Here is a 25,806-nt window from a genome sequence, read left to right on the forward strand (position 1 = left end):
ATTAAAAACATTGACAGGTCAGGGAATCAGCCTCAAAATCCTTTATCAGTGATTTAAAAACAGCAATCGAGACAAGATCTTCCAGTTTAAAAGTATTTTGTAAGGCGTTCCAAGACGATGTTGCAGAGTACATAAATGCCCTTTTACCAAATTCAGTTCAGACATTTGGAACAGTTAGCAGGATAAAGTCCAGCGAACGAAGAGAGTACCCACCACATTTCTGAACAATAAAAATGCACAAATAAAAAGGTAGTAAACCCAAAATGGCTTTGTAAATAAAAGTATACCAGTGACTAGAGAAGGCCAATTTCTTGTCCTGGAATCCCGCTTAACTGACAGGTTAAAGTCTGCTTGAAAGAGCTGCTAACCTAGCAGCTTCTACAGAGCTGGAACCGTTCATTTACTTCTCCAGACAAAGAGGGTTCCATAGGAACACTTATCTGGGACTAGTTTCATTAGCTTGATGGCTAGCGTTAGCAGCTTAGCTAGGTTAGCAGCTCTTTCAAGCAGACTTTAACCTGTCAGTTAAGCAGGATTCCGGGACAAGAAATTGCGGTCCTAGATGTTAAAAGCTAACCGCTTCGCGTAATCCATGCAAAAACAAGTTCGGAGTTTGGAACTTGAAGCTCTCATTAAGTTTGTTGACAACCCAAAGGAGGTAGGCCTAATCACCAACAACTATGAGAAATCCTATAGAAAGGAGGTCCTTGACCAGGCTGTGAGGTGCCAGGACAACAACTTTTCCTTCAATGTCAGCAAGACAAAGGAGCTGATCATGGACTACAGGAAATGGATGGCGGAGCACGCCCCCAAACACAGGCTGTAGTGGAGCGGGTTGAGAGCTTCAACTTCCTCGATGTCCACATCACTAAATGAACATGGTCCACGACAATGCCTCTTCCCCCCCAGGAGGCTGAAAAGATGTGGCATGTGCCCTTGTTCCTCAAAAAGTTCAATAGCTGCACCATTGAGAGCATCTTGACAGGCTGCATCACCGCCTGGTATGGCAACTGCTTGGCATCCAAGGCACTACAGGCAAGGCACTACAGAGGGTAGTGTGTAAAGCCCAGTACATCACTGGGGCCGAGCTCCTTGCCATCCAGGACCTCTATACCAGACGGTGTCAGAGGAAGGACCTAAAAATGGTCAAAGACTCCAGCCACCCAAGTCGTAAACCACTCTCTCTTCTACCGCATGGCAAGTGGTAACGATGCACCAAGTCTGGAACCAACAGAACCCTGAACAACTTCTACCCCCAAGCCATAAGACTGCTAAATACTTAGTTAAATAATTAACCAATAGCTACCCAGACAATCTGCATTGACTCTTTTGACTCATCACATGTGCTGCTGCTACTGTTTATTATCCATCTTGTTGCCTAGTCACTTTATCCCTAGCTATATGTACATATCTACCTCAATTACCTCATACCTCTACACATCACCTTGGTACTGATACCCCGTGTATAAAGCCAAATTAATGTTAATTATTGTCTTTATTCCTTGTGTTATTATTTTTCTACTATTTCTCTATAGTAAGCATTTCACTATTAGTCTACACCTGTTGTTTACGAAGCATGTATCAAATAAAAAAGTATTTGATATGTTGCGGTTACTGATCTTTATCGATTCTGTTGCCTAGTCACGTTACCCCTACCTTTACACTGAGTATACATAGAAAAACTGACCAGGTGAATCCAGGTGAAAGTTATGATCCCTTATTGATGTCACCTGTTAAATCCACTTCAAATCAGTGTAGATGAAGGGGAGATGACAGGTTAAAGTAGGATTTTGAAGCCTTGAGACATGGATTGTATATGAGTGCCATTCAGAGGGTGAATGGGCAAGACAGAATATTTGTGCTTTTGGGTTATGGTAGTTATGTAATGGGTTATGGTAGTAGGTGCCAGGCGCACTGGTTTGTTTCAGAAACTGCAACGCTGCTAAGTTTTTCATGCTCAACAGTTTCCCATCCAAAATGGTCCATCACCCAAATTATATCAAGCCAACTTGACACAACTGTGGGAAGCATTGGAGTCAACATGGGTCAGCATCCATATGGAACGCTTGACACCTTGTAGAGCCCATGCCAATGATTGGCTCCCGGGAGCTAGTGCTTGGATGCACAGCCTTTAGTCAAGACAAATGCTTCTTGAAGCCATCAATTTAATTGCTGCAGCTTTCTACTTGCAATTTGGCCCACTTTTCAGTAGCAAACTGCTCTAATTATTCAAGGTTTTAGGGGTGCCCTCCAACAACTGCAGTTTTCAGATCTCGCAGTCCAGTGCGTCTTCTTGATCCATTCCAGTTTTTTCAGGTGTGTTTGGGTTATTGTCCTGCTGGAAGACTAACAACCTTAGACCAACAAGCCCTAATTTTTGGACACTGTGTTGAACATAGCACTCCAAAAAACCTTGATAATCTGCTGATGTCATTATGTCTTCCACGTTCAAGGCTCCCAGTACCAGGAGCACCAAAGCAACTTAACAGCACACTCAACCAGGCAAACAAACACTCACCCAAATACACATACACACAAATGTACACAAAGAGTAAATGAGTTACATGTTGACCAAACCGGCCACGCTCGTACGTCCACATGTTGATTTTGTCTATTTCTACCAGACGTGTTCATGACATGCAGACTAACATACCAAAACCAACTACTGTATATTATTTGGGGACAGGTCAAAACAACACAAACATTCCTGGACATTTAGTTAGCTTGCTGTTGCTAGCTAATTTGTCCTGGGTATTTTTTTTTGTGCTGGATCTTTGTAGATGGGAGAGGCAGGACTTGCAGCACTTCAAGCGTCTAAAATTTAACCAAGTTCTATTTTTGCGCCTGGCTACACAGACAGTTATTGATATGCGCGAGCAGTTAGGATAAAATTATTGATTCACATGTGTACATTCATTTTGCAACATGCACTCAATGCGGTCGGTTTAGTCAGCATGTTAGTGTTCCTGTTTAAACCCAGTGTAACTGATAGGAGTGAGTTACTCACTGGGAACCATTTTGTGCCTCGCAGAGACGCTTCAACTTTAAGAATGTTCTCACAGTATCCCCGGGGAGAGTGGATAGTTCCTCCAGATGTCTGTGGCCATGAGGAGAGCATGCTGGACCCCTAAAACACATATGCACAAAGGCTCCCTGTTAGGGGTTCACCCAGCTGCTCCTCACCCTCTCCAGCAGACCCAGGCCAGGAGGAAGTCCTTGAAAGGATAATACACTTCCTGCCCATTTAAAGGCCATTGGCAGACCTCCTCTCACAGTTCAAGACTAATAGAAAAACCATGCAATTTCCCCAAATCTGACTTGATATGGATAACCTCTTGACCTTTTACTGTGGACATTTGTGTAGAAAAAGAGAGGTGTTGACAAGGTAAATCACAATTAGGGAAGAAGAGGGGGACTCGTTGAGTCCCATGGTCACCCTGGGGTGATTTAGTGCTTCCAACCCCTACTAAACATTGTGTTTGAGCTACAGACTTATGGGTTATTGTATTTGTCTATTTCTTCTGTATACATGGATACCAACCATTAGCTTGTGAGATTAATAGGGGGTGAGCTAGAGTGGGGTTAGTGAGACAAGGGCGGATCCCGAAATGAGATCTCACAAAAACGTCTGTTAACGATTTGAGCTACAAACTGTTATGACCCCACTATGAAAAGCTGAGACTCTCACCAACACACAAATGAAGCACACAAGCCACACAAGAGTCAATAGAAGGTAATGGGTTCTTCTACTTTGAAGATGATATGAAATCCCAGGACATAGTATAATAAAGTAATAAGCTCACATAGTTGCTGTCACAATCTCCAAATCTCCCACTGAGCAAAACATTTTATAAGGTGGTGTAACCATGAGGTTAAAGGCTATACAATGGACATGTAATGAGAGACTGGAGTGAAGGTTTTAAAGGGATTTTCTTGACCGATTCATGTGCATCTGTGGAATCTTTAGGTGAAGAACATGCAAGAGCATCTCAGTTTGTTTCCCTTCACAAATATCTACCAAGAAGCATAACAGAATGCTCCCTATGCTGTCAGTTTCTGATGTTTTTAGGTCATCATGGTACACTCTTAGAAGCCTCTTGGCTCTAGACTACAAAACACCCTGTGCTGTGCTGTCATACTGGTGTGTCAGATAACAGAGGAGAGTGAATGAGTGGGGGGGGACCAGTGAAACTGTGTGTTTAGTGTTCCCCAACACAGAATCAATATTACCTCACTGGTCACCCGACTGGGCAGAGTGTACACACACCAAACAGAGGGCTGCTTCTCTATGGGTGCCTACGACAAGCTCCTCAACAGTTACCAGGACACCACAGAACTCTACCTAAACCTAAACATAGAGACCTCAAAATAAGATATGGCACACAGCTTTATAGATGGTGGTGCTTGTACAGCAGGTTTCTATAAAGAGTTCTCATTAGTATGTGTGGATGCTCTTTGTTCTGCAGCTTAAAGACGGTAGTAGGCCTTTTAGCACACTCTCATTACAAACATAGCAATGTGTACCACTCATACAAAACCTATGGTGGAGAGATGCATCTGATAGCCCTGCTGAAGCATAACACCATGACTGGTCCTTCACTTGGGTGTTCATGTTCCTAAATCCACGCATCTTCCCCACCTCTCTCCCTCTTCACTGACAACTCCTCAGACTCATCATCCATAATCTCTGCTCTATTATTACTCATTCACACGCCTCCTCTCTCCCTGGTCACTACTGCTGCTGCCTCTGACCCCACTTACCCCCCCTGACCCCTCACCCCTGGAGGCTTCTCTCAGAGCTCTAAGGGAGGTGGGAAACATAAGCGAGCTACAGAGTACCAGAGGATAGTCAGCAGCATGCAGTCCAATGAGAAGGGGGAGACCGACTGTTTTGAAAAGCTGTGAATCCCTTTGTGCCAAAATTGACTACAAAGTGTAAATAGGATCATTTTGTCGGTAAAGTCAGTCCTCTCTAAAATGGAGTTTGGAACATCTGTACATCACACTGGGTAAAAGAGTTGGGTTTTGATTTGATGATGTCCATTTGCCCACTAACATGGGGTGAACAGCTGTAGTGATTGCTCTCTATCCAACAGCATAGTGAGACAGACCTTCCCAGCAGCTCCGACTGTTTACATAAGGCAATACGTTGCACGTTTCTTAACTTGAGAAATACTGCACTAAACACCATAGTTAGATGTCAAATAGCGCAACTAGAACATCCACATCCAAAATATAAAAAATTCATCAGATTTCTTGAGTTATCTTAGATTTCTTCTGGGGATTTTGAGGAAGTGAAATAGGCTTCCGCGTCTACAGTGTCTCATGGGGGACACAAATCATTAACCAAATGTGGAATCGATCAGGAAACACACCACGAAGACTAAAATCTTATTTTTCTAACGAACAACAGAAAAACACACGTGCTAATCGGCATGTTCAGTGGCTCTGTAAAAAGGGGAATTACGCCACTTATCAACCTCATTCTCATAATCTCCAGCACCAAACCAGTGTCTACATATGTGAGAACAGAGCATTTCTATAATCTGTGGTTAAAATGATATGAAACGTCCTAAAGAAATGATCCCCCTTGACATTACAGGGTAGGATTAAAAATACATTTTCAAAATCTGGAACGAGTTTCTAGCCAAAGGGAGGGTATTTGATGATGTCATCATTGTTTTTACTTTTTATTAGAAATGTGCTTTTTTTTTCAAATATGTTGACAGTATTATGCTGGAAATAACGAACAGGAGGCTAAAAAGTGGTGGAGTTGGCCTTTCAGATCAAACAGAGACGAGCAAAGAGTGAAAAAAAAATGAAAAAAGAATTAAGAATTCATAAGAATGTTCTGATCTGGGAGCAAAGAGTTCCAGTCAGGTTCAAACACACACACACAGGGAAAAACATGTGAGCGCACACACAAAATTGAGAAGTGTGTATAGACAGACATGTCCATCTGCCCTGGGTGTAGAGTCAGGCCAGACTTAAGTGTATGATAGCTTTCCTCACCATCTCTGTAATAACAATGAGTAGGTTTAATTTTAGGCCCCTGAGATTTCCCTCTACAATTAGAAAAGCAGGCCTCTAAGTTGAGAATATATTGCAGACATAATTGCTATCGCTCACACAAATGTGTGCGTGCGCACCCTCACTCACACTAATACAATCACACAGCGAACATAGGTGATACACACAAATATACAGGAAAAGATCAACAAAGGCAACTGCCCTGTTTTCCCAGCTCTGCTGGCCTCTTAACTTACACACCATAACACAGGCTTATTCATAGACAGCTACAGTCAGCAGGTATGATTTTAATTAGCGATCTTTTGTCATTCTCTTTCCTCCAGTCTTTTTTTTAGTACTTATATTTTATTATGTGAAGCACTTTGTTACTTGTATCGGAAAGCGCTATATACATAAAGTTATTATTACTACTGTGGCCCATAGAGAACAATGGTTCATTATTAATGTCATTGTTAACACTCTCTCTCTGTGTTAATGACATTGAAATCATACATTAAAAGCATCTTTATAAAAGTATGTCTTCAGCAAGGATTAAAAAGAGGCACTGAATTTGCAAGCCTGGAAGACCATTCCAAAGCCTAGGGGCCCGGTCAATGTTCGTTTTCAGCCTAGACTTTGGAATGGTCAACAGTGTCCTGACAGGGATCTCAGGCTTCGTCCTGGTATATAGGGAGACAAAATATCAGAGATATTGGATTGGGCTAAACTTAGCCTTAAACGTGATTAATACCATTTTAAAATGTTTTCTAAAAGTGACTGGTAGCCAGCTAAAATATGTGTGATATGGTAGAAATGTCTGGTGCCTGTTAAAATCAGAGCTGCAGCATTTTGAACTAACTGTAGACAATGGGAGTGATTTTTTTTACTGAGACATATACAAAAAGTTACAGTCATCTAGACGTGAGGAAATGAAAGCATCTATATAGTTTATATACCGCTGTGTATATAAAGTGTGTGCAGAGCTGTCATCAAGGCAAAGGGTGGCTATTTGAAGAATCTTTTTTGGTTACTACAGGATTCCATGCGTGTTATTTCATAGTTTGATATTGTCACTATTATTCTACAATGTAGAAAATAGTTTAAAAAAACTAAAATGAGTAGGAGTTCTAAAACTTTTGGTAGTGTATGTGGACACCCCTTCAAATGAGTGGATTCGGCTATTTCAGCAACACCCGTTCTTGACAGGTGTATAAAATTGAGCACACAGCCATGCAATCTCCATAAACACACATTGGCAGTAGAATGGCTTTACTGAAGAGCTCAATGACTTTCAACGTGGCACCGTCATAGGATGCCACCTTTCCAACTAGTCAGTTCGTCAAATTTCTGCCCAGCTAGAGCTGCCCCGGTCAACTGTAAGTGCTGTTATTGTGAAGTGGAAACATCTAGGATCACTAATGGCTCAGCTGCGAAGTGGTAGGCCACACAAACTCACAGAACGGGTCTGCCTAGTGCTGAAGCGCATAGCACAGAAAAATTGTCTGTCCAAGGTTGCAACACTCACTAATGAGTTCCAAACGTCCTCTGGAAGCAACGTCAGCACAATAACTGTTCGTCTGGAGCTTCATTAAATGGGTTTCCATGGCTGAGCAGTCGCACACAAGCCTTAAGATCACTATGCGCAATGCCAAGCATCAGCTAGAGTGGTGTAAAACTCACCACCATTGGACTCTGGAGCAGTGAAAATGCATTCTCTGTAGTGATGAATCACATTTCACCATCTGGCAGTCTGACAAAAGAATCTGGGTTTGGTGGATGCCAGGAGAACTCAACCTACCCCAATGCATAGTGCTAACTGTAAAGTGTGAAGGTATGGGGCTGTTTTTCATGGTTCGGGCTAGACCCTTTAGTTCCAATGAAGGGAAATCTTAACGCTACAGCATACAATGATATTCAAAGTTGTGCTTCCTACTTTGTGGTGATAGTTTGGGGAAGGCCCTTTCCTGCTTCAGCATGACAATGCCCCCATGCACAAAGCGAAGTCCTTATAGAAATAGGTTGTCGAGATCAGTGTGGAAACACTGGACTGTCCTGCACAGAGCCCTGACTTCAACCCCATCAAACACCTTTGGGATGAATTGGAACGCTGACTGAGAGCCAGGCTTAATCTCCCAACATCAGTGCCTGACCTCACTAATGCTCTTGTGGCTGAAGAGAAGCAAGTCCCCGCAGCAATGTTTAAACATTGCGGTGGAAAGCCTTCCTAGAAGAGTGGAGGCTTTTATAGCAGCAAAGGGGAGACCAACTCCATATTAATGCCCATGATTTTGGAATGAGATGTTGGACAAGCAGGTGTCCACATAACTTTCAATTCAGGAAAACTTTCTTTACATGCAGCTCAAAGTTTAGGTCAGGGTTAAAGAAGACACCAAGGTTTCTGGAAGAACTTTTTTTGTCAGACATCCAACATTTGATGTCGGCAAAACACTTGTGAAGGGTAGCTACGCTAGCTTGGTCACTGGGTCTGATGGGTAAATAAAGCTGTGCGTCATCAGCATAGCAGTGAAACTGAATGTTATGATTGCAGATGATGTCAAGCACATACAGAGAAAAAAGGATGGGGCCCAGAATTGACCCGAGGGACACCATAGTGAATAGGTGCTGGAGACTCTACTGAGCCACCCATACTCACTGAGAAACGTCTGCCACATAAATATGACCGGAATTAGTTGAGGGCAACACCAGAGATTCCCACCCACCTCTCCAGCCGATGAACAAGGATGTTATGATCAATACAGGGTTTTCGTTTGCCGGTAATAGCTGGCTTTTGTCTGTATTTTTTTTTTTGAAAAGCAGATAATTCAAATCCCATTTTGCAATAATGTTGTTGGTTTTTTGCCTATTGATGGAAATACCAGTCGAAGTAAATGCATTTGACTGGTCATGGTTATCATTCTACTCTATAGGATAATTCACATAATTTAGTGGAATTAAATTGGCGTGTGTGTAAAGTACATTCATTAAGTATCTTATTTATCACAGTCAGAGCTCTGGATAGTGGCCTGAGTTGGATGACCCTTCAAAACAATTTTTCCCAGTCAGAGCTAGTTTTTTGTTGAACACACTGAAGTCAGAGATTTCCAAGCTCCCAGTTGTTTTGAACGCGGCATCAAACGGCAAACGGAAGGCAGCCTTCATCAGCGTGTCGCACACCACTTTGTAACATGTTCTTAATTTGTCTGAAACGTGAACGTTTTAATACATATTATGATGCATGTCCCTTTCCAAATCTATAATTGATATTTTCATCTCGGTCACATGAAACCGCTTGCATGTGCAGTGCCCTTTTGACAACTGTGTTTTACCGCTAATTGCATTATGGATGGAACATGTGCGTGTAGCCAACTGCCTTGTGCGTATTGCTGCGCTTCTAATGTGAGGAAATAATAGTTATCAACATTTTAAGCTAAACATTCTGTTGTATCAGACACATTGCTTTTTGACCTTTTTTTATGTAGCATAGGCTACATGAATTTAGGATCTATCGTCCCACAACTGTTCCAGAGTCTGTTTGGAATAGGCCATTTTTTCTTGACAAGTTGATCAATAGAATAGGTAGCCTAAACCTTTCTACTATAGTAGATTGGCTGAGGAAAAGTAAATGTGGACAGTTACTCTAACATGTTCAAAGTCCACGTCAGAATCCGGTAAGAAGGACCACACATCATTGCATCCTCGACTTGCATGTTCTGTTAATATGAATTTTAAAAGAAAATGAGAGCTGCACACTCTAGGAGCTCAGATGCAATAATTTAATAACTAACGTTTATGACAAACACTGCGGGTCACTAGTTTGTATAGTTTCAAAGGACACACAGGTGTCTGTAACCATGGTCAGGTGTGGCTTGATTTCATTGATTCATTTACAGATATAAATACAACATATAAAAAAGCATCAATGGATAACATACGATCATTTTGGCTACACAGGCCAAACAATTACAATGAATAGCAAATATCACAATAAATCACAGGAATGGCTTCAGATCAAAGTCTACGTTGAGACCGAAGGGAGCAATGGTCTTTAAATTATAGATCCAGGCAGCCTCTCAGTTTGACAATAAATTGTCAAGGTCACCCCCTAGGGACGGTGACGTGTTCAATACCGACATAACAAAGGGACGAAATATAGTGGTTTGTTTCCAAAAAGTGGGCCGCAACTGGGTACGTTGAGTTTTTGCACCCAATGGTGCTACGAAATCCCTACTTTTAATTTGCGCTTTGTTATACCCACATCATTTTTTACCACAAGGACAAGTTATTAAATAACTGCCTTAGTGGAGCCAGGGGCGGAGCCAGAGGGGTGTCCAGGGTGGCACTGGACATCTGATTGGCCACCCCGGGTGCCACCCCAAAATTTTATTCCCTATTGGCAGTTTGACGCTGATTGACATCTCATTTCACCTCTTGTTGAAAGAAGCATTATTTTGACGTTCGGCGGCGCATTTTTCAAATCGATGACGAGAGAATATTAACATTGGTTGGGAGATACAGAAGAATAAGAAGAACAAACAGAATAAGAGAGAATATTTCCACAGCTCCACGGGGTATTTTCGCGATTGGCGAAAGCATCATATTTGAAGTAAATTTTAAGGTTTAGCATCGGGTTTACGTTTCCTGAACAACTTTTACAACAGTAGTCGCTGTGTAAGTTAATGTTAGACCTTTGGCTCCATTAACAGACAGTTAATCAGATAAGAGAGATCGGTTCCCAATTTAGCCTAACATTATGTTCACATCTGTGTTAGTAATACACGCATATAAAGTGCAGTGTCGTAAGTTATAGTATACGAATGCTTAACTAATGTGGGGTAACTAGTAGGCTACAGCTGTCAGTGTTCAGCAAGTTAAAATCCATTAATTCAAGTTAGATTTTCGTACTTGAACACAAATCGAACAATTGTTATTATCAATCTGTTAACGTTACTCAAAAGATTACCACAATTTGCAGATAGCCAGTTTGCTATAATAAAGGTGTAAGACATTATAGCTAGCTAAGTTACTGCCGAGTAGGGCTAGCCATGATCTAACTAGTAACTTAGGCTGGTAGTTGATGTTAAGGTATAGGGATTTGTAATTAAGATTGGACTAAAATGTGGGTAATTGGATGCTTAGATGTAACCATAGACTGACCCTATGCAAAAATATGACAATTAAACATGAAAAGAAAGGGAGAGATATCAGACTTCTGTTCCAAAAGGACCCAATGGTAGGCCAGGCCTATACTTTAAACTACACATTTTAGTTAGCAGCTGTTAATATCTTATCTTGTGGATCCCTTAATTGTACATTTCCATAGAGATATAACACATTATCTAACGTGTATTTCAGACATTACAAGATCCAGAGAAGAGGGTCCTGTACAGACGTGTTTGAAAACATTTCCCAGAATTCAGCATGGTACTAGGTAAAAGGGCTTTCAATCCATGGCTTGAATATTCTGTAAGTCAAGATTCGATGTATTGTTTCGCCTGTAGTTATTTTTCTCTGCCCAATACACCTGAATCTGCCTTCACGTCAGGGTTTTGTAACTGGAAAAAGGCGCTGTTTAAAGATTCTGGGTTTAAGCTCCATTCGAAGGCAGATGCTATGTATGCTTGGAATCAGCATAAAAGGGCTATTGACAGAAACTCATCAATGTTAAATGTCATAAATGAGGATCAGAAAAAGAAAGTGGAGGAAAACTGTACTTAAATTAAAACAATTGCAGATGTGCTCCTATTAACTGCCACTCAAAATATAGCGCAAGTCATTGAGAGTCTGATGACTCTCACAACAAGGGTCTTTTTTTTTTTACAATCTTAGAGGAAATAGCAAAGCATGACCCTCTCATAGAAAAAAGGATGAATGCATGTGGCAATGCTAAGTACACAAGCCACCAAATCCAGAACAAATCTCTTGAGGGCTGAGACGGTACAAAGTGAAATAATAAGAGAAGTAAAAGAAAGTGAAGTTTTTAGTGTAATTGCAGATGAAACCAAAGATTTAAAGATAAAAAACAACAAATGTCTTTAGTTGTGAGGTACTATTACAACGGGGCTCATCCACGAAAGCTTGTTACACTTTCAGTCAGCTGAAAGCTTAGATGCAGCAGGTCTCACAAAAATGATCATTGATTGCCTTGAAAAACATGGTCTGGACTACAGAAATGATCTTGTGGGGCAAGGCTATGACGGTGCATCCTTCATGAGCGGAAAGCATTCTGGTGTGTTTGCACAGATTAAAAACAGTGCAAGATTTGCATTTTATGTGCACTGTAATGCACATTGTTTGAATTTAGTTCTTGTCGATGCTGTAAAATCAGTGCCTGAGGCAGTTAATGCTATAAAGTAGAAGCTTTATAATGTTCTATTCTGGCTCGTAAGTTCATCTCAAGTGGCTTGCAGTTCAGAAAGAGCTCTATCCACAGCAGCAGCACAGGGAACTACAGAGACTTACGGATGTAAGGTAGATGCAGATACATGGCATGCCGTAACCTGAGGGACAGGCTTCCAGCAGTTCTGAGAGTGCTACAGGCTATCACACTTGAAAATAGATCAGTGGAGGCAAGGGGCCTTCTTTCTCAGATAGATTTACATTTCATAGGGCTTTTGGTTACCTTTTGTGAAGTGCTTGGTGATGCCAAATGTCTTTCTGACATGCTCCAATCAAGCTCTCTTGACCTAGCAAGGGCTGTGGATCTAGTAGGTGCCCTTACAGACTCATTACAGGACTACAGAAGTGAGGGTTACTTTGGAGAACTATGGAAAGAGGTTGAAGAGATTGCAGAGCATTGCAAAATAAGTGTACAAACAGTGTGTAAAAGACAGCCTAAAACAAGCTTAAGATTTCACTACTCATTGATGATGAGCACTGTAGGACAGAAAAATAGTGACCAAAGTGATTTTGAGAGTTTCCAAAGAGATCTTTTATCAGGTGCTTGACAGTCTCACAGCTGAGCTGCAGAGGTGTTTTTCAAAGAAGAATTGTGAGATAATGCAAGGGGTCCAGTCTCTCAACCCAAAGAGTACAACTTTCTTGAATGAGGAGCCTGTTTGCCTTTGCTCAGACCTTTGAGTCAGATTTAGAGGACCTCAAACATGAGATTCATCAAACCAAGCGGCTTCTTGATAGGAGAGAGAAAAGTGGAAGGGACAGACCATCTACTCTCCTTGACTTTGTTATGTTTCTAGAACCTTATAAAAAGAGGTCTTCCATGAGCTATTTCGACTTTGTAAGATGTCTGTTGTTACACCAGTCAGCAATGCTGCTTGCGAGAGAGGCTTCTCAGCTTTAAAACTGATTAAAACCCACCTTAGGATAACAATGGTTGATGACAGGTTAAGTCCCCTCGGAATTCTCAGTGTTGAGTCAAGGAGGGCACGCTCCCTCAACAAGGATGAGTTTGTGAAACATTTTGCCAGTTCTCAACAGAACCGCAGAATGATGCTGTTTTAATTTCTACCTAGGATAATTTGGCACTTAGGTGGTCCCTCTGGTCATGATTAAAACCTACACTGTGTACTAGCTAGTACACTGACATTCTAAAATGATAAATCCAAAAGGGTATCATGTCACACAGATTTCATTTGGTCTTGATTAGGCCAATTCCAAAACTTGTCTTTGATATTAGTGAACATAATATATATGACCATACATATGATACTGTAAGTTTAGGATCCTGTAAATATTGATGGGCACCAAAATCATTGAAAGTCAATTTCTGCTTTTGTATGTGTGTGTGTGTGTGTGTGTGTGTGTGTGTGTGTGTGTGTGTGTGTGTGTGTGTGTGTGTGTGTGTGTGTGTGTGTGTGTGAAATTGAGCTGCAGTTCTGAGGTAGAGACACTGACTATTCATAGTATGTGAAAGAATTCTAGTGAAGTAACCCTTTTGGATCACACTATCTGCCACATTGAAGAACTTCAGGTTAAGTGAATTATCACTTCTACCTCTAATCAGCAATCATACGATTAATTAATGCTCCTTAGATGCCAGGTTAGGGTTACACACTCATAGGGTTAGGGTTACACACTAATTTTCTGTCATGGTCCATGGACCCCCTGAAGTAGCCTTGGCCACCCCATGTATAAAACTCTTGTTCCGCCACTGAGTGGAGCACGTCGCCTAAACAGGTGTGCGTTTCTTTCGCCTCCAGATGAACCTGTTAATATAAATGACCATATTCTAAATGTGTTTTCTGTCATTCTGAGCTCTGTGGGTGGAGGCCATAATCAAGTTACGTATCCAATGCATGAATTAAAATGTTGCAGGTCAAATGTCCGGCTCCACATTTTCCTAATGGAAACCTTGGACCAACAGTATCAAAAGCGGGATTAAGATCCAAAAGAACTAGAATAGAGAAGTCACCAGCATCAGCAGCCAACAAGGTCTTTACTCACTTTCAATAAAGCAGGTTCCATACTGTGCAGTGAGCCCTATTGGAATCCTTCAAATAAGTTCATACTCAAACAAGCCACTAATTACTTGAAAACGACTTTTTCTAAAAATGTAGGATAAAAAAGCAAGTTTAGCGATAGGTCTATAATTACACAGTGAGGAGGGGTCTATAGACTGGTCTTTTTAAGGAGAGGTTGAACCAGAGCAGTAATAAAATAGGCTGGAAAGCAGCCAGAGGTCAGGGAGTGATTTACAATAGACAGAATGTTGTGGCCAGCAGTAGGCATAATAACCTCTTATAGTAGTCTAGTAGGGATCACGTCCAAGGGGCAGGAGGAGGTCTTCATGTAAGCTACAGTATCAAGGAGGGACTCACAGGATATTTGCTGAAAGGAGCTAAAGGAAGCAGTAGACAGCCTCAGAGTAGTTGCCTCAAGTGCCTCCTGACCAGAAAAGCTGGGATGGTGTCGACTACTGTCAATCTGGAATCTAATATTTTCTATAAAGAATCAGAAAAAATGTTTGCAGAGACCAAGGGATGTGAGCATGTCATTCTTAGTTTCTACTGGTGCCACTGAGTCTAAAGCAGCCTGACATATGTCACTGAAACTGTTCAGCAAATCATGAGTGTGATGACAAAGAACATGATCAGTAGTAGAGCATTTAATAGCATCTGTAAATTGACTAGCCGTTGTGGAGTGAATGATGCCAGAGAGTGGAGACAGACATTTTTAAGAGGAGGAGAAAGCATTTTAAAAACAATACTGAGATGGTCAGAGACACACACATCAATAGTTTCCAAGTTATCAAACCATAGGACAGACAGCACGAGATCAAGAGGATGGCTTTTGTTGTGCGTAGGTCCCTGTGGTGTAGAGCACAAAGCTAAAGGGTTCTAATAGGTTAAGAAATGCCCCAGATAGGTCATTATTTGGGAAACACACGTGAATGTTTAGAATAATAACTCTGTCATAATTAGGTGCAACCAAAGAGAGCAGGTAGGAGAATTCTGCAATGAACAAGCTATTGGGTTTAGGAGGGTGGTACACTAAAATATACAAGGAGGCCTGTTTCTTGTTAAAGTAAAAGATAAGACTCTCAAATGAGGACATTCTTCCACATGACACCGGGCTACATATATACTTGTCTATGAATGATGGCTACTCCCCCACCACAGCCAGGATTTCTGGCCATAAGAAGGGGCTGGAGGGATAGATTCATTTAGATCAGGTATTCCCAAACTGGGATACGCGCAATGCCGTCAGAGGTACTCCAAATAAACATTTGATTCATTTTTTATTTTTTGTTATTACATAAAATATATTTTAAAATATTCACATTTTCAAACAGTACATTTATATTTTCCCAACGGGGCTATACATTTGGGTGAGGTATTTTTCTCACCTGAGTAGCCTCGTTTCACTGCCAAAAATAAAATTAAACCATCTAGTGTTCAGTGAAATAACAACACAATGTCAAATACAGGTAGTCTAATCAAATAATTAACATCCAATCACATTAACCATTACTCTATCGCAGGAAACCTTCACTCTTGTGCAGACATTTAGAAACTAAACATGACAATTTGAAAAATAAGCCACAGGAGTTTTTTGAGCGAGAATAAAGATGACTTTCGAGTAGTAAGGCATGTATAAAAGCAACAGATACCATTCATAAGAAGGGCTAGAAGCGTCTTGTATGGTGAGCTACCGAGTGGCTAGGACAGGCAAGCCCCATATTATTGTGGAGGACTTTGTTCTTCCTGCTACCGCAGATCTGGCTGGGACAATGTTGGGGGAAAAGGTTCAAAAAAACTATACAGACAATGTCTCCACCAATCAAAATCGTTTCACGATGCATCAGTGACATGGCAGGAGATGTTTTGAAACAATTATTGCTTTGCATACAAGCCAGTGAATTCTATGCATTACAGCTGAATGAGTCAACAGACTTGGCGGGCCTGGCACAGCTCCTGGTATATGTTTGTTACGTTTATGAGGGGTCAATTAAGGAAGACATCCTCTTCTGCAAACCACTGGAAACCAGGACAACAGGAGAGAATACTTTTTTAAAGTACTGGACAGCTTTGTGACATCAAATGGACTTTGGTGGTCAAGATATTTTGGTAATTGTACTGATGGTGCAAATGCCATGACAGGAAGACATAGTGGAGTGGTAACGTGCATGCATACACTGCAGCATCCACCGAGAGGCTCTTGCTGCCAAGGGAATGCCTGACCGCTTGAACGACATTTTGGACACTACAGTGAAAATGGTTAACTTAGTTAAAGCAATGCCCCTAAATTCTCGTGTGTTTTCTGCATTATGCAATGATATGGGCAGCGACCATGTAAAGCTTTTACAACATACAGAAGTGCGCTGGTTATCAAGGGGCAAAGTATTGACATGTTTTTTTTAAATTGAGAGACGAGTTTAAAGTGTTCTTTACTGACCAGAATTTCCCTTGTCTGACCGCTTGCATGATGACGAGTTTCTCCCATGACTGGCCTATCTACGTGATGTTTTTTCTCGCCTGAATGATCTGAATCTAGGATTACAGGGACTCTCTGCAACTATATTCAATGTTCGGGACAAAATTGAAGCTATGATTAAGAAGTTGGAGATCTTCTCTGTCTGCATTAACAAGGACAACACACAGGTCTTTCCATCATTGTTTGATTTGGTGAACTGTCAAATGTGATATAGCGAAGCACCTGAGTGAGTTGAGTGCGCAATTACTCTCCCGAAACAGATGACACAAATAACTGGATTCGTTATCCCTTTCATGCCCTGCCTCCAGTCCACTTAGAATATCTGAACAAGAGAGCCTCATCGAAATTGCAACAAACGGTTCTGTGAAAATTGTATTTAATCAGAAGCCACTGTCAGATTTCTGGATTGGGCTGCACTCAGAGTATCCTGCCTTGGCAAATTGCACTGTTAAGACACTGATGCCATTTGCAACCACATACCTATGTGAGAGTGGATTCTCGGCCCTCACTAGCATGAATACAGGCACAGACTGTGTGTTGAAAATGATTGAAGCCTGAGACTCTCTCCAATACAACCCAATGCAGAGTTATGTGCATCCTTTCAAGCACACCCTTCTCATTAACCTGTGGTGAGTTATTCACTATTTTTGATGAACAAATAAGGTTTTATATGTAAGACGGTTAAATAAAGAGCAAAACCATTGATTATTATATTATTATTTGTGCCTTGGTCCTATAAGAGCTCTTTGTCACTTCCCACGAGGCGGGTTGTGACAAAAACTCACACTCATTCTTATGTTTAATAAATGTATTGTATAGTGTGTGTGTGTGGCAGGCTTACAATGATGGCAAAAAAACATTTGAGAGTTCGCTAACCCTGGTGCTAGAGGAGGTACGCAGCTGGAGGTTGAATGTTTGAAGGGGTACGGGACTATAACAAGTTTGGGAACCACTGATTTAGAGAACTGAAGTCCTTGGTTTAAGCCAAGTTTCAGTAAGTATGAAAATATCAATGTAAAATCAAATAACAAAATCATTGCATTTGAATGACGTATTTAGAGATCTTACATTCAATCTTGACATGGATTGCTGCCGGATTGACAGAGGTATTCAGGGGATAGAGGAACATAAATGAGGTTACTTACAGTAACTGTACTACGGGGGATAATATGCTATCCATGTCCTCTGTGTCACGTTGGTAAAAAATTATTTGGGACACAGGAGCAGGAATGCGTAATAGCTTTTTTTTATTGTACCCAAATGACGGCGTGCCGTGGAAAGGCACGGGGATGAAGACTAAACAAGCACGTACACAAAACACAGGGTTGAGACCCAAACAAAAGAGCGAGGAGTACCTTGAATAATTAACACACGTGCACAATGATTAACACACGGGACGAGACCAGGAATCATCTGCGCAATTCACAATGGCACGAAAGCCAAAACACACAGCACAGGTACTCACACGCACATTGTAACAATAATGGACAGCACCATGGTATACAAATACTAATCAGTGGGAAGAGGGGACAGGTGCGCGTGATGAAAGTTCTGGAGGAATCCGTGACACTCTGGTGCTAATAATGACAGGGAGGACTGGAGAACTAACAGACCCAGGCCGTCAGTCTCTAAAACAGTTCGCTACGTTGCTGGAAATAATCCTGGAACCCGTGCAGTTAGGGTGAATCCAGTCTCATTTAAAAGAGTGCTGGCTGCTCCCAAAGCAAGTCAAAATTGTCAAAGAAAGTAGCCCAGAAGCTGAACTGGTACACTCACCCGTTCCCTCATTGAGAACACAACAATAATACATCTGGTGAATGAATCAAGATGAGCTGACATATAGTAGGGAAAGAGAGGGCTGTGTTGAGACAGATGATGTGCTGCTCTCTGGTCCATTCCAAGCTCCCAGCCCAGACTCCCAGACTGACAATCACAGAACCTCTATCTGACCCTGTCAGCATGAAACAAACTCTCCCAAGATAAGCCCTATCTTCTTCACAAGACTAAGACTATATGTGTGTGTATATACAAGACTACAGTAGGTGCAGTAGAAGATATTCTTACTGTTGTGATACAGTAGCGATGATGATGTGTGCACAGTCGCGCACAAATGTGTGTGTGTGTGTGTGTGTTGTTTGTATGCCCTAATGTGTTCAGACTCAATGTTACCCGGGGTTGAGTGGTGAGGTAACACCACGGAGACAGAGAGCAATCAATCAACCAATCATTAGAATTCCCAACAAGCGGCTCTAAATCTCTGTGGCATGCTAATCGATAGCACTTAGCCTGCACCCCCAGTATTATGCAATGCTACTGTGGTCCACTGCTCTGGCAGACTATCGCCCTGCCACACACACACACACACACACACACACACACACACACACACACACACACACACACACACACACACACACACACACACACACACACACACACACACACATAGGACTACCCACAGAGCATGACAGCAGGTCAATCAAATCTATCAACACAATTGCTCTCAATTAGATCGGGGATTGATGAAAAGTTGGCTGGTGTTTTTAGGTGTGAGTGCACAACTATGACGCCTTATGCAACAACAGAGGGCTTTTATATGGCCCAATACTGTAACCTTGATATTGGCTCCCTGGAAGAGATCTATAAAAGGAGGAATGATAGCAAATTGAGAGTGAGAAAGAGTGTGTGAGAAAAGATGGGAGGGAGACGGGGAGTGAATGGGAAAGCAGACGAGTGATTTTCTGTAAGGGCAGTCAGCAGGGCCAAATTGGGCTGCAGTGGCTACTAGCTAGGTGCAGTAGGAGCTCAGACAGACAGATAGACAGAGCTGAACAGTATGGCACAGATGCACATGTTCCTTTAAGAGAGGCTGCACTCAATGGAGATCACATGTCTGGGGCCTGTCCTGCTGACTCAGGCCTTCCACTCCACTGCTAACCTCAAATCACACAGGAGGGAGGGAGAGAGAGAGAGAGACAGAGAGGAAGGCTTAACTCAACTTAACAGGACTCAGGAGGCAGAGACAGAGAGTGGAGGTGGAGAGGGAGGGAGAGAGAGAGGGAGAGTGGGGGTGGAGAGGGAGGGAGAGAGGGAGGGAGAGAGAGAGGGAGAGAGGGAGGCAGAGAGAGAGAGACAGAGAGGAAGGCTTAACTCAACTTAACAGGACTCAGGAGGCAGAGACAGAGAGTGGGGGTGGAGAGGGAGGGAGAGAGGGAGAGTGAGAGAGAGTGCAAGAGAGGATGGTGTGCAGACAGGAAGGTAGAGGGAGAGCCGAAGATGGAGTAAATAATGAGGGGACAAAAGGCGGGAAAATGCAACAACACAGTCCGTACAGTCAACACTTCTCTGCCTCTCGTTTCAGGCGGGAAACTAGTGGTTGTAACATGGGATAGAGAGAGCCCCATGTGACCTCCGTAACAACATAGCACCCGCCACCCTTATGTAACAAACGTTATCTCAACATCCTGAGAGTGTTACGAGCTGATAAAAAACAACAACAAAGTTGGTCCTGTCCCTGCAGCAGCCTGTGATATGATGTGGTTCAAAGGCGAGGTAATTAACTTAATGGGTCTGGTCTACAGGGATGATGAGGGAGGGCTTCTGACTGACTGATGGCTCCTTCCTGTTGTCGTACTATAGGTAAGCCCTCCCTCTCCCCTCATCTACAACAGGAAATGGCTCTGGACACACTGTACATTCTGTAAGGGAAAGATCACTACCTGTCTGGACACAAGCCACCGCCTCAGAGGAAAGACGTGTAAGGCAATTAAACACCATGGAAACGGAGGGAAGTAATGCCATGCAGGGGAGCGGGATAGAGGAGAGGAGAGCAGCTGGAGCTGTCATAGCAAGACAATGATACACACAATTACAGTACACACACACAAGTACGTCACACACGGTACACTGAATGTACAAAACATTAGGAACAGCTTCCTAATATTGAGTTGCACCCCGCCCCGTTTGCCAAACACAACAGCCTTAATTGGTCAGGGCATGGACTCTACAAGGTGTCGAAAGCGTTCTACAGGTATGCTGGCCCATGTTGACTCCAATGCTTCCTACAGTTGTGTCGGTTGGATGTCCTTTAGGTGGTGGACCATTCTTGATACACAGGAAACTGTTGAGCGTGAAAACCCCAGCGGTGTTGCAATTCACACTCAAACCGGTGTGCCTGGCACCTACTACCATACCCTGTTCAAAGACACAAATCGTTTGTCTTGCCCATTCACCCTCTGAATGGGACACATACACAATCCATGTCTCAATTGTCTCGGGGCTTAATAATCCTTCTTTAACGTGTCTCCTTCCCTTCATCTACACTGATTGAAGTGGAGTTAACAAGTGACATCAATAAGGGATCATAGTTTTCACCTGGATTCCCCTGGTCAGTCTATGTCATGGAAACAGCAGGTGTTCCTAATGTTTTGTACAGTCAGTGTATATGCACAAACACAACACACACTGATATTAGAGCAGTGTGAAAGGCGAGTCGTAATCCCACTCCCTGGCTTCTCAGTAGCAGAGAGAGTGGATGACAGGATCAAAGGCTTGCTGTAGGAGCTGTCAGAAATCAATGGAGAGAAACCTGGGAGGATTACCCTCATGTCCTACACACAAGCCTTTTACAGCCTATTCAAACATGTCTGTGAAAACACAATTGGCACCACTGCCATTTGCGCATGCACACACACATTCACGTATAAATTAGTCATAGGAAGTTGAGTGATGGGAAAATGGAAATCTGACTGGGTTCACTACCTATTTAAAAAGGAATGCTGGTGAAAGTAGATGAAGCAGTATTTCACATTATACTGTAATTTAAGCAGTGGCAGTACTTCTGTTCATATACATCTAAGTGATATTTAACTTCTATACTAGTCAGATACTTAGAGAAGGACGGGTGATGTAAGGTAGTGACTGTGGAGGCGGGGGGGGGGTGTACCTGGGTCCAGGGGCGAGGGAGGAGGGCTCTGGTCTGCTGGGTATAGTCCACACATCTGGTGTCTCCTCCTTGGACTTTAGAAAGCACTTGGCCTCCTTGGAGTCAGCATCTACCTCTTTGGTTACTCTGAAGACAGTAACAGGCAGACACTTAAACCCAGGACTGTATTAGTGGCCTCAGTCTAATGAGCATAAGTAGAGATCAAATTACATAACACTCTACATTTCTCAAGAAAAGGACACACAAAGACACACACACACAGACAACAAGCTGATAAACTGATAAACACACAACAAGCCTTGGGTTGCTTTGGCACAAACAAATTGCCAACCTCTCTCTAATGCCACTTAATATAATGTTTACATACCCTACATTACTCATCTCATATGTATATGTATATACTGTACTCTATGTCATCTACTGCATCTTGCCATCTTTATGTAATACATGTATCAGTAGCCACTTTAAACAATGCCACTTTTATGTTTACATACCCTACATTACTCATCTCATATGTATATACTCTACTCTATACCATCTACTGCATCTTGCCTATGCCGTTCTGTACCATCACTCATTCATATATCTTTATGTACATATTCTTCATTCCTTTACACTTGTGTGTATAAGGTAGTAGTTTTGGAATTGTTAGGTTAGATTACTCGTTGGTTATTACTGCATTGTCGGAACTAGAAGCACAAGCATTTCACTACACTCGCATTAACATCTGCTAACCATGTGTATGTGACAAATACAATTTGATTTAATTCTCTCACACACACACACACACACACACACACACACACACACACACACACACACACACACACACACACACACATATACACATAAAAACATAACCCCAGTGAAAAAATATATGTATTTTTTTAAACCAAAAACCGACATGGCCGATGTTTCATTAACCCCTTAGGTTGGTCACTGTTTACAAGCCAATAAAACCAACAAATATGTTTTCTGCTTTTGGTTGAGTCCCTCCCTGGTAGTAGGTTTGGCCGGGGTAGGCCGTCATGTGAATACGAATTTGTTCTTCACTGACTTGCCTAGTTAAAAAAAAAATTTGTTTAATTGTACAAGAAACCCCTCCCACACATGTGCACTTACACACACATGAATCAACACTTTGTAATAATGAGAGGACAATCCTTTCCTTCCATCTCCTGCCAAGTGGACATTTTTTATGTCTCTGCCTCTCGCTCCTCTGTTTCTTCTCCCTTTCCTCCTTAAACCCTGCAATCATTTCTAGCTCTCCCTTTACACAACCAGGCTCTACTGGATCATAGTCTTCTAAATTCCTCAAAAGAAACACTGCACCCCATCAGATATAATAGACAGTCCTCTCTTCTCCAATAGGACATAATGACAGGGATAGGAAGAGACCAGTCCAACATTAAGGTCAACCAGTACATCCTCTGGGAATACATTCTTTAAGAAGATTGCATCCATTAGGGTGATAATGATAATCATATGTTGCAATGATTTCAGGCTTTCATAGATAATAAGCAACGTCCTTTAATGTGTTTCATATTACATAGATAATACTACTGGTGAGACCCTGACTAATCTAAAACCACTTTCCCAGGACAATTATTTGGCCTGTAAACTGACATGTGTTGTTGTAACTCAGAAATGTAATTGCGCCAGTATGCTGTGGAATGCAGACACTTTCTCAGGATCATTATGTGAAGGGTTCAAATGTAAGGTTGCACTGTCACCTGGTGGTCAAAGAATGTACTGCTACCGGTATGTGCGCAGTGCACCAGTGGTCTAAACTTACCGGACCTCTTCCCCAGCAAAGTCAAAGACCTTAGTGATGGTGACTTTAGAGGGCTCTTTAGATTTATGCTCTAAATGATGACGTTCTGATGGGGCCTCAGTGGACTTCTTCGGTCTGTCTGTGGGTGCAGCCTGGTGAAGATTGAAAAACAAAAACAAATGTTAGACATCATAGTGTTCCAAAGACTTGACTCCAATGCAAACAACATACACAACCAGCAAGCTGTAACAGGAACCCAGGTTCCAACTATCATATGCCTGGATGTCTCTATGGGCAAAATGTCGGTAGATTTGGTACAATACCTGCTGTTTAGTAGTAGACTGTGGTGATGGAATAGATGGCTTGGATTTGGGACCAACATCACTCAGAAAACTGGCCCACAAATCATCTGCTTTCTTCTTCTTTTTCTCTTCATCCACCTCCTTCTTGGGCCTGGAATCAGAAAACTCTCCCTCCTCCTCCTGCTCCTCCACACTGCCATCCTGCTCTGTCTCCTCTAACTTCAGTCCTCCTTTCTTTCTTTTCCTATGAGGATCGCCAAAGAGAGTGGTAGGAAAATAACATAAAAAGATGGTCATCATCTGATTTCAGCAGACTAGCTTGGAAATTACAATAAAAACTGAGCAAAACAAAGCAATCAATGCACAACTTCACCCTCAACACTGGGGTCCTACAAGGGTGCGTGCTCAGCCCCTCCTGTACCCCCTGTTCACCCACGACTGCGTGGCCATGCATGCCTCCAACTCAATCATCAAGTTTGCAGACGACACAACAGTAGTGGGCTTGATTACCAACAACGACGAGACAGCCTATAGGGATGAGGTGAGGGCACTCGTGTGGTGTCAGGAAATCAACCTCTCACTCAACGTCAATAAAACTAAGGACGTGATCGTGGACTTCAGGAAACAGCAGAGGGAGCACCCCCCTATCCACATCGAAGGGACAGCAGTGGAGAAGGTGGAAAGTTTTAAGTTCCTCGGCATACACATCACGGACAAACTGAATTGGTCCACCCACACAGACAGCATGGTGAAGAAGGCGCAACAGCGCCTCTTCAACCTCAGGAGGCTGAAGAAATTTGGCTTATCACCCAAAACCCTGACAAACTTTTAGAGATGCACAATCGAGAGCAACTGCACCGCCCTCAACCGCAGGGCTCTCCAGAGGGTGGTGCTGTCTGCACAACACATCACCAGGGGCAAACTACCTGCCCTCCATGACACCTACAACACCCAATGTCACAGGCCAAAAAGATCATCAAGGACATCAACCACCCGAGCTACTGCCTGTTTACACCGCTACCATCCAGAAGGCGAGGTCAGTACAGGTGCATCAAAGCTGGGACCGAGAGACTGAAAAACAGCTTCTATCTCAAGGCCATCAGACTGCTAAACAGCAATCACTAACTCAGAGAGGCTGCTGCCTACATTAAAACCCAATCACTGGCCACTTTAATAAATGGATCACTAGTCACTTTATACAATGCTCTCTAAATAATGCCACTTTAATAATGTTTACATATCTTACATTACTCATATTACATGTATATACTGTATTTTATACCATCTATTGCCACTTGCCTATGCCACTCGGACATCGCTCATCCATATACTTACATGTACATATTCTCATTCACCCCTTTAGATTTGTGTGTATTAGGTAGTTGTTGGGGAATTGTTAGATTACTTGTTAGATATTACTGCACTGTCGGAACTAGAAGCACAAGCATTTCGCTACACTCACATTAACATCTGCTAACCATGTGTATGTGACAAATACAATTTGATTTGACACCATTGGTCTAAAAACGGAGCCAAATACAAAAGTGTTGAATCACTCACCTCATGCCAATGTCTTGGCCTTTCTTCTTTTTCTTCTTGGTGACATTATCTGACTGTTGGCTACTATGGTCAACTCCTTCCAGACCTTCTTCTTTCACACATTCATTCATGTCATCTTCACTGAGGTTGTCATCTGTCAACCACACAAATTCAATCATGGTAAGACTTGAACTGAATGACAAATACAGTAGCTAGTTATCATCAAGCAACATACATGAAGAATATGACACATACAGTGGAAATATTGCATAACTACTGTATAAGCTTATGATTCTCTGTCATGCGTGTAACGTTAATAAAATATCTGCTCAACTTGCATTGCATTT

At 42.2% G+C, this 25,806-nt stretch overlaps 1 protein-coding gene across 3 annotated transcripts in view; it reads right to left on the reverse strand.

Annotated features, from left to right (window-relative positions):
* The window catches only part of cfdp1 (craniofacial development protein 1), a 54,543-nt gene that overhangs the window by 28,319 nt on the left and 418 nt on the right, over positions 1-25,806 (reverse strand). For 2 of the 3 annotated variants that reach the window (XM_024423492.2, XM_024423491.2), the window contains exons 2-6: positions 25,481-25,613; positions 23,942-24,164; positions 23,640-23,770; positions 21,845-21,970; positions 3,008-3,127 (exon numbers count right to left, since the gene is read on the reverse strand). In XM_024423492.2, coding sequence (XP_024279260.2) covers positions 3,008-3,127; positions 21,845-21,970; positions 23,640-23,770; positions 23,942-24,164; positions 25,481-25,613 — 733 coding nt within the window. The remainder of the gene's footprint in view (positions 1-3,007; positions 3,128-21,844; positions 21,971-23,639; positions 23,771-23,941; positions 24,165-25,480; positions 25,614-25,806) is intronic. The other variant, XM_024423495.2, reaches the window with a different exon arrangement.

This window comes from Oncorhynchus tshawytscha, linkage group LG06 (genome assembly GCF_018296145.1).
Source record: "Oncorhynchus tshawytscha isolate Ot180627B linkage group LG06, Otsh_v2.0, whole genome shotgun sequence".
Lineage (NCBI taxonomy): Eukaryota > Metazoa > Chordata > Actinopteri > Salmoniformes > Salmonidae > Oncorhynchus > Oncorhynchus tshawytscha.